The sequence below is a fragment of the Loxodonta africana genome, chromosome 3, assembly GCF_030014295.1.
Source record: "Loxodonta africana isolate mLoxAfr1 chromosome 3, mLoxAfr1.hap2, whole genome shotgun sequence".
Classification (NCBI taxonomy): Eukaryota; Metazoa; Chordata; class Mammalia; order Proboscidea; family Elephantidae; genus Loxodonta; species Loxodonta africana.
The window spans coordinates 9569250-9579123 of NC_087344.1; the positions used below are offsets into that span (position 1 = coordinate 9569250).

The 9874-nt window shown below is 41.9% G+C and overlaps 1 protein-coding gene across 1 annotated transcript in view; it reads left to right on the top strand.

The window, feature by feature from the left end:
• LOC100656360 (zinc finger protein 699-like) overlaps positions 1–9571 on the top strand; it is a 30692-nt gene extending 21121 nt beyond the window's left edge. The window contains exons 4-6 of the mRNA XM_064280415.1: positions 165–291; positions 1389–1539; positions 5740–9571. Of these exons, the coding sequence (XP_064136485.1) occupies positions 165–291; positions 1389–1539; positions 5740–7117 (1656 nt within the window). The 3' untranslated portion in view covers positions 7118–9571. The remainder of the gene's footprint in view (positions 1–164; positions 292–1388; positions 1540–5739) is intronic.
• The last annotated feature ends 303 nt before the right edge of the window (positions 9572–9874 follow it).

The following is a 9874-nucleotide window of genomic DNA, read 5'->3' on the forward strand; positions in this document are numbered from 1 at the left end:
ATGAGGCTGATGGCCAAACCCTGGAGTAGACCTTAGTGGAACACAGAACCCTGTGTCAAATCCCCTTGAAATCTCAGTTCCCAGGACCGTCAGCCTCATCCTTCCTTTCACACACGTTGGAGTACGAGGTCCCTTGCTGAACTGGAATATGTGGGATGTTTTAGGACGCAGTGGCTGTGGAGGATGTGGCTGTGAACTTTACCCAGGAAGAGTGGGCGTTGCTGGATCTTTCTCAGAGGAAACTCTACAGAGATGTGATGATGGAGACCTTCAGAAACCTGGCCTCAATAGGTATGGATGGCCTCATTTTCCTTTAAATTTATTCTTTAGTGACCAAATATGTCATACTCATCAATGTCACTCTAGTATGTGGGCCGAGGAGTAGAAGTACACTGTTAAATGAGACAAGTCTGGTCATTTGCTCGCTGGAGCACGCGTGTCCTGGCTTCCCCGTGAATACAAAGCTCGGCACGTTAAACTGACTTCTCATTTCAATTGTGTTTAAGAGCCACAAGGCTCTTTGAATGTCGAAAGTGTGAGTGTTGACTTCAGGAGTTTCTCTGGTGCACAGAGAGCATATTTGTGGTCTCCGGGACCTTGTCAGGAAATTTGATGGGATTGTTTTGCTACAATTACATTCACACCTGCCCATCTCCAGAGCCTTGGAATACCAGAGTGTTGGCTCAGGGTCAGAGAAGTGTTCACTGCTCCTCCCAGTCTTCCCACATGATACGCCTTTCTCCATGAGCACCATGGCAGCTGCACCCATGTGTTCTCCGAGAGTGGCTAGAGGAAGACCTAAGTGCTCATTGCTCTTCCCTGTCTTCCCACATGATATGCCTTTCTCCACGAGCACCATGGCAACTGCACCCATGTGTTCTCCCTGAGTAGCAAGAGGAAGACCTGAGGAGAGTGCAGAGAGCCCTTGTCCAGGGCCACTGTGTCCTGGGCACCAGGAGGCAAGAATCCTTTGAAGGACCAGGACTGCATGGAGGGAATGAGATTTGAATAAATCCGTTAGAAAGAGTCTCTTTGGGATTAGGGAACATGCACTGCACAGATACCTGAGCTTGATTTTCTGACTTTCCTCAATCCTAACACACTTGTGTTCATGGGGAAGGACCATCCCCTTTTCCTCTTTTAATGTTCCCTGTGCAGTATGTCCAATAACTTTCTACTCTGCTCTTCTAATTGTACCCTATCAGTGTCACCATCACTCATAGTCTTCGTGGAAGGATTTCCTGGTAAATTGCTTTCTGACCATTGCCAAAGTACTGAAATAGCAAAATGTGTCAAAGTCTTCTTTTCTCACAGCTGTCTGTTCCCTCTGAGTAACTCCTTTCCTTTTTGTTTCATATTGTGAACCTCACCTTAAATCATTGGGTCAGTTTCTCGAAACCTTAATGACGGAGAAAAGCTATCCAGTGAAAATATAATAGTACGATTCATGAAAAATGACACCTGGTTCTCCATGGTAGGAGAAATCTACGAATCACATGGCAGTGAAGATCAGGATACCAACCGGAACACACATGTGAGGTGAGTGTCATTCACTTGAGAGGCAGCAGTGCGTCAGAAGAGAGTATTAAGAAGGTATCATGGCGTTAAAATATTTACGTATATATATGTAAGGAACCCAGATGGCACAAATGATTAAGCACTCTGCAGCTAATGAAAAGATTGGTAGAGTGAACCTGCCTGGTGGGTTTTGTGGGAGAAATACCTGGCAGTCTGTTTCCCTAATAATTATAGCCAAGAAAACCCTATGGGGCAGTTCTGCTCTGTCACATGGAATTACGGTGAGCTGGAAACTACTCGACAGCACCTAAGAACAAATACATGTGTGTGCATGTGTGCTTGTGTGTGTGTTTATACACATGCGTACATATAACGTTCTAGTTATTTGTTGTTAGGTGTTGCTGAGTCAGTTCAGACTCATAGCGACCCGGTGTGCAACAGAACGAAACACTGCCTGGTCCTGTGCCATCCTCACAATCGTTATGTTTGAGCCCATTGTTGCAGCCACTGTGTCAGTCCATCTCCTTGAGGGTCTTCCTCTTTTTTGCTGACCCTCTACTTTACCAAGCATGATATCCTTCTCCAGGGAATGGTCCTTCCATGTCCAAAGTACGTGAGACGAAGTCTTGCCATCCTCACTTCTAAGGAATGTTCTGGCTCTACTTCTAAGGCAGATTTGTTCGTTCTTCCGGCAGTTGATGGTATATTCAGTATTCTCCACCGGCACCATAATTCAGAGACATCAGTTCTTCGGTCTTCCTTATTCATTGTCCAGCTTTTGCATGCATATGAGGCGATTGAAAATACCACGGCTTGGGTCAGGTGCACCTTAGTCTGCAAAGTGACATCTTTGCTTTTTAACACTTCAAAGAGGTCTTTTGCAGCAGATTTGCACAATTCAGTGCATCATTTGATTTTTTGACTGCTGGTTCCGTGGACATTGATTGTGGATCCAAGTAAAGTGAAATCCTTGACAACTTCAGTATTTTCTTAGTTTATCATGATGTTGCTTATTGGTCCAGTTGTGAGGATTTTTGTTTTCTTTACGGTGAGGTGTAATACCTACTGAAGGCTGTGGTCTTTGATCTTCATCCATAAGTGCTTCAGTCCTATTCTTTCAGCAAGCAAGGTTGTGTCATCTGCGTATTGCAGGTTATCAATGTCTTCCTCCAGTCCTGATACTGTGCTCTTCCTATAGTCCAGCTTCTCTGATTATTTGCTCGGCATACAGATTGAATAAGTATGGTGAGAAGATACAATGCTGATACACGCCTTCCCTGATTTTCAGCCACTCAGTGTCCCTTCGTTCTGTTCGAATCACTGCCTCTTGTTCTATGTACAGGTTCCTCATGAGCACAATTAAGTGTTCTGGAATTCTCATTCTTTGCAGTGTTATCCACAATTTGTTATGATCCACACACAATCAATGCCATTGTATAGTCAATAAAACACAGGTAAATACCTTTCTGGTATTGTCTGTTTTCAGCCAAGATCCATCTGACATCAGCAGTGATATCCCTGGTTCCACATCCTCTTCTGAAGCCAGCTTGAATTTCTGGCAGTTCCTTGTCGATGTACTGTTGTAACTGTTTTTGAATTATCTTAGCGAAATTTTACTTGTGTGTGATGTTAATGATATTGTTTGATAATTTCTGCGTTCTGTTGGATCACCTTTCTTTGGAATGGGCACAAATATGCATCTCTTCTAGCCAGTCTTCCAAATTTCTTGGCAGAGATGAGTGAGCACTTCCAGTGCTGCATCCATTTGTTGAAACATCTCAACTGGTATTCCGTCAATCCCTGAAGCCTTGTTTTTCACCAATGCCTTCAGTGCAGCTTGGACTTCTTCCTTCAGTACCATCAGTTCTCGATCATATGCTACCTCCTGAAATGGTTGAACAGTGACCAGTTCTTTTTGGTACAGTGACTCTGTGTATTCCTTTCATTTTCTTTTGATGCTTTCTGCGTTGTTCAGTATTTTGCCCATAGCATCCTTCAGTATTGCAACTTGAGGCTTGAATTTTTTCTTCACTCCTTTCAGCTTGAGAAATGCAGAGCATGTCCTTCCCTTTTGGTTTTCTAACTCCAGATCTTTGCACATTTCATTATAATACTTTATTTTGTGTTCTCAATTCTCCCTCTTTGAAATCTTTTGTTCAGCTCTTTTACTTAATCATTTATTCCATTTGCCTTAGCTACTCAATATTAAAGAGCAAGTTTCAAAGCCTCTTCTGACATTCATTTTTGCCTTCTTTTTAATGACCTTGTGCTTTCGTCATGTATGATGTCCTTCCACAACTTGTCTGGTGTATCAAATCTGTTTTTGAAATGGTCTCTAAGTTCAGGTAAGGTATACTTCAGGTTGTTATTTTGGCTCTCGTGGACTTGCTCTAATTTTCTTCAGCTTCAACTTGAACTTGTGTATGTGTAATTGACGATCTGTTCCACAGTTGGCCCCTGGCCTTGTTCTGATTGATGATATTGAGCTTCCCCATCATCTCTTTCCACAGATGTAGTCAGTTTGATTCCTGTGTATTCCATCTGGCAAGGTCCACGTGTATAGTCACTGTTTGTATTGTTGAAAAAAGGTATTTGTAATGAAGAAGTTGTTGGTCTTGCAGAATTCTATCATGCAATCTCCAGCCTCGGTTCTATCACCAAGGCCGTATTTTCCAACTACCAATCCTTTTTTTTTTTGGTTTGTTTCCAGCTTTTGCATTCCAATCACCAGGAATTAGCAATGCATTTTTATTGCATGTCTGATCAATTTCAAACTGAAGAATTTTGTAAAAATTTTCAATTTCTTCATCTTTGGCATTAATGGTTCTTACGTTAATTTGGATAATAATTGTATTAACAGGTCTTCCTTATGTGCATATGAGTATTATCACTGACAGCATGGTACTGCGATATAGATCTTGAAATGTTCTTTTTGACAATGAATGCCACACCATTCTTCTTCAATTTGTCATTCTTGCCATAGGATACCATGTAATTGTCAGATTCAAAATGGCCAGTATTAGTTCATCTCAGGTCACTAATGCCTAGGATATCAATCTTTATGTGTTCCATTTCGTTTTGACCACTTAAAGTTTTCTTAGAGTCACATGTCATATGTTCCAAGTTTTGATTATTAATGTTTGCAGGTGTTTCTTCTCATTTTGAGTTTTGTCACATTAGCAAATGAAGGTCCCAAAAGCTTGACTCTATCCACATCATTAAGGTCGACTCTACTTTGAGGAGGCAGCTCTTCCCCCATCGTATTTTGAGTGCCTTCCAGCTTGAGGGGCTCATCTTCCAGCAGCAGTGTTCTGCTGCTATTCATAAGGTTTTTACTGGCTAATTCTTTTCAGAAGTAGACTGCCAGGTCCTTTTTCCTAGTCTGTTTTAGTCTGGAAGCTCAGCTGAAACCCATCTGCCATGAGTGACCTTGCTGGTATTTGAATACTGGTGGCATAGCTTCCAGCATCACAGCAACATGCAAGCCACCACAGTATGACAAACTGACAGCTGAGGTGTGAGATGTGTGTGTGTGCACGTAATACATATACATATATCTATCTATATAAATATATATGTTATGTAAATCCATTGCTGATGATTCAATTCTGACTCATAGCAACTCTATAGGACAGGGTAGAACTTCCCCATAGTGTTTCACAGGCTGTAATCTTTATGGTTGCAGACTGCCACATCTTTCTCCCATGGAGCCACTGATGGGTTCGAATCACTAACCTTTCAGTTAGCAGCCAACCACTTAACTGCTGCACCACCAGGTTCCTATTTATATGTGTTGATCTCAAACCCTTTGCCGTCGAGTCTATTCTGACTCATGGCAGTGCTGCTAGGTGGGTTCGAACCACCAACCTTGAAGGTCTCGCCGAGCACAAACCGTTTGTGCCATTTAGGTATCTTATCTATGTATGTAAAACCAGCCCTAAATATTGTGTGTTTACAGAACTTTCACAGTACAATATTTTCATAAATGTAAATTAGATCAAATATTTGAAATGTGTTTCACATGTATACAATTAGCAGCAGGACCCATATTTTAGAAGCATAATCAAAATAATGGTAAAATCTGTGCCAGGTGATTTAATCTATGAAACATGAGACAATTTAGGCAACAAAACAAAACAAAACAAAACATGTTTACTCTGTATGGTAATGGTGAAATGGTAACAAATTTATATCTAACTGCATGCTGCCTATTTTTAACAGAAGGTGTATGGTAGAGAACCTCTGTGAAAGTAATGAAGACCATCATTGTGGAGAGACCTTCAGCCAAATTTCAAATCCGTCTGTGCTCAGAAGAACTTCTATGGAAGCATATCCTTCTGAATGCCTTGAGTGTGGAAAATCCTGGGTGGATCATTCATCACTTAAGCATCAGATCAGATCTCACTCTGGCTGCAATGTGTATCAGTGTAAGGAACGTGGAGGAGCCTGCAGTTGTCCTTCTTACCTCAACACTCCTGGGAAAACTCTTACAGGAGAGAAACCCTATGAATGTAAGGAATGTGGGAAAGCCTTTAGTTGGCCATCACACCTCACTTCACATGTAAGAACTCACAGTGGAGAGAGGCCTTATATATGTAAGGAATGTGGCAAAGCCTTTCGTCATTCTTCAAGCCTCACTAAACATCTAAGAACTCACAGTGGAGAGAGGCCTTGTGAATGTAAGGAATGTGGCAAAGCTTTTAACCGGTCATCCTACCTCACTACACATATACGAACTCACAGTGGAGAGAGGCCTTATAAATGTAAGGAATGTGGCAAAGCCTTTCGTCATTCTTCAAGCCTCACTAAACATATAAGAACTCACAGTGGAGAGAAGCCTTATGAATGTGAGGAATGTGGCAAAACTTTTAATCTGTCATCACACCTCACTTCACACGTAAGAACTCACAGTGGAGAGAGACCTTATATATGTAAGGAATGTGGCAAAGCCTTTCGTCATTCTTCAAGCCTTACTAGACATATAAGAACTCACAGTGGATTGAGGCCTTACGAATGTAAGGAATGTGGGAAAGCCTTTAGTCAGTCCTCACACCTCACTATACATACAAGAACTCACAGTGGAGAGAGGCCTTATATATGTGAGGAATGTGGGAAAGCCTTTCGTCATTCTTTAAGCCTCACTATTCATATAAGAACTCACAGTGGTGAGAGGCCTTATCAATGCAAGGAATGTGGGAAAGCCTTTCATCAGTCCTCAAACCTCATTGAACATATAAGAACTCACAGTGGAGAGAGGCCTTATGAATGTAAGGAATGTGGGAAAGCCTTTAGTCATGCCACATCCCTCACTGAACATGTAAGAACACACAGTGGAGAGAGGCCTTATGAATGCAAGGAATGTGGGAAAGTCTTTAGTCAGGCCTCACATCTCACTATACATATAAGAACTCACAGTGGAGAGAGGCCTTATATATGTAAGGAATGTGGAAAAGCCTTTCACCATTCTTCAAGTCTCACTAGACATATAAGAACTCACAGTGGAGAGAGGCGTTATGAATGTAAGGAAAGTGACAAAACCTTTAGTTGTTCCTCAGACCTCATTGCACATATAAGAACTCACAATGGAGAGAGGCCTTAAGTAGGAAATGTGGGAAAGTCTTTAGTCAGTCTCCAGTGCTTACTGAACATAAATAATTTCACAGTGGGAGAGCCTATATGAACGTAAGGAATGTGGGAAAGCCATTAGTTATTCCTTATCCCTCACTAAATACATAAGAAATCACCCTGGAGAGAAACATTTTTAATATACATATTTTGGATTAGGAAACCCTGGTGGCGTGGTGGTTTAAGGTTCGGCTGCTAACCAAAAGGTTGGCAGTTCAGATCTACCAGGTGTTCCTTGGAAACTCTATGGGGCAGTTCTACGCTGTCCTATTGGGGCACTGTGAGTCGGAATCGACTTGACAGCAATGGGTTTGGTTGTGGATTGAATTGAGTCCCCCCAAAATATGTTTTGTAAATCCTAACCTTTATGCCTGTGCTTATAATCCCATTTGGGAATGAGTTTTCTGTTACGTTAATGAGGCAGGATTGTATAGGGTATGTCTTGAGTTAATCTCTTATGAGAGATAAAAAGATTAGGCAAGCAGAGATGGGGGAAGACACATGCTAAGCCACATGAAGATCACCAAAGAGCCAAGGAATAAGGACCTTCCCCAAGAGCCAGCAGAGAGAGAAAGCCTCCCCCTAAAGCCGGCATCCTGAATTTTGGCTTCTAGCTTCCTAAACTGTGAGAAAATAAATTTCTGTTTGTTAAAGTCACCCCCTTGTGGTCTTTCTGTTATAGCAGCACTTGATAACTAAGATAACATGGAATGTGGGAAATTATTTTGTGAACCCTCAAACCTCACTAATCATATAATAATTCCAAATGGAGAGAGCCTTTATAAATGTAAGGAATGTGGTAACGTTTTCAGATGCCCCTTATCCTTTGGAACACATCTGAGAAGGACACTGGAGAGAAACAATATATGTTTAAGTAACGGGGGGTGGCTTTAATCTCTTATTTTATTATTATTATTTTTTGTCTACCTGAAAGAAGATACATGGCAGAGAAACCATGTAAGTGTAAGGAATGTGGGGAAGTTTTTGTTTTCCTCTGCATATTTTCAAAGACATTCTAATTTACCCATATGGGAAAGCTTTCACTACACATATGAAATTTGAGTAGTGACACTGGAGAGATGTTATGTAAATGTAAGGTTCCTGGGAGCATCTACAGGTCTTTTTCAGTTCTTAGACAACTTGTCAGATATTGCACTGTGGGTAGATCCTGTGAATGTAAAAGATGATGGAAGCCTTCAGTGTCCCTTTTCCCTCAGGACGCCAGTGAGGCCTCACAAGCTCCTGTGACTATAAGCATTGTGCAAAGGTTTCGTTCACATTGTTTCCATTTTTGTGCACAAGGAAATTCATACCAGGGAAGAAGAAATCTTATCAAAATTAGAAATAGGGAATTTTCCACTGTCTTATCCCTATGTGAATTCCCATTTTCAGTTTTCTAATTTTTTATCCCTGTGTGAATTCCCATTTTCAATTTTCTAATGTAACATTAAGGTGAAAAATATCAGCCTAAGTCTGCTTTTCATCCTAGGGTGTGAATTTTGATAAGTAGTGTTTGCATTTTTCTTCATTTATGTAAAAATTCTCTTTGTTAGGAAGTCTCATGAACATGTGTGTTTTGAAACATGTTTTTGTGAACTATGTTAAGTTTCAATATATTTTTTCAGAGTATAAAGCAGAATGTTTTCATTGTAGAAAATTTGACTTTAACTAGAAAGTGTATGGAAAAAACAAAAATCACTTAAAAATCTTACTGCTGTTGGTGTGGTAAAATAAGTTCTTTTATGTGGTCTTTTGACTTGGTTCTTTGGAAAAACAGCTTGCCAGATTTTTTTTTCCCCTAAGCCCTTGGGATGTTACCTTTGCCCTAGTTTTCTTCTCCAGAGAGTTTGTTGCTTTTGTCTGGGTTGATTGACGTTTTCTGGGTAAGCTGTAAACAACTTGATGGTTTATTATTTTTTGTCTAGCCCTGGGCTGCAGTCTGCCCTATAATTGGCCTGTTTTACACACTTTGCAGGGATTGGTCGGTTTATTATGCAAATTGAGTGATTTTCGGTCCACTGAAGGCATCGGTGACATTGTGGTCCTGCTGGGAGGGCCATACCTTGAGGTTGACAAGGAGCTTGCTTATATAAGCAGCCAACCCACAGGGGCTTTTAGAGAAGCAAGAAGTGAGAAGAAGCAGAGAGAAAGGAGGCAAGGAGCCTCCTAAAAGAGCTGTAACACAGGTCAAGGGCTGTAACACTGAAGCTGGCAGTGAGCCCTGAAGGGGACCTGTGGCAGCGTCGGCGGTGACAGGCCTGGGAGGGGCCCTGCAGTAGAGTTGGCAGCAACTGAAGGAAGCTGCTTCTTAGAAAGCAGCTAAGAGAGCTGAGCAAGCTGCTATGCTGGTTATGAGCTGGGCCAGTTAGCAGTGGAGAGGCCAACAAAGGTAGGCCTGCATGGCCTGGAGGGGGCATGCAAGGCAGAGAGGGGGTGTGCATGGCCAATAGGGGGCCTGCATGACGGAGAGGAGGCCTGTCCTGAGGGGTGGAGAGTGGGCAGGTGTGTGCTCGACTAAGAGAAGGGCCTCCCTGCGTTCACAGCCCAGAGGACCTGAGAGAACTGTCCTGTACTGAAGAAGGGAGGGAGGGAAGTGCTCATCCCTTTGGGGAATCCTTCCAGACCTTGTCTGTGTGCTTCCTGATCCTGACCTCAAGTTGTAGCCTGTAACTTCCCTAATAAACTGCATAACTGTGAGTATAGACTCTAAGTTCTGCCTGGCCATTGCAAC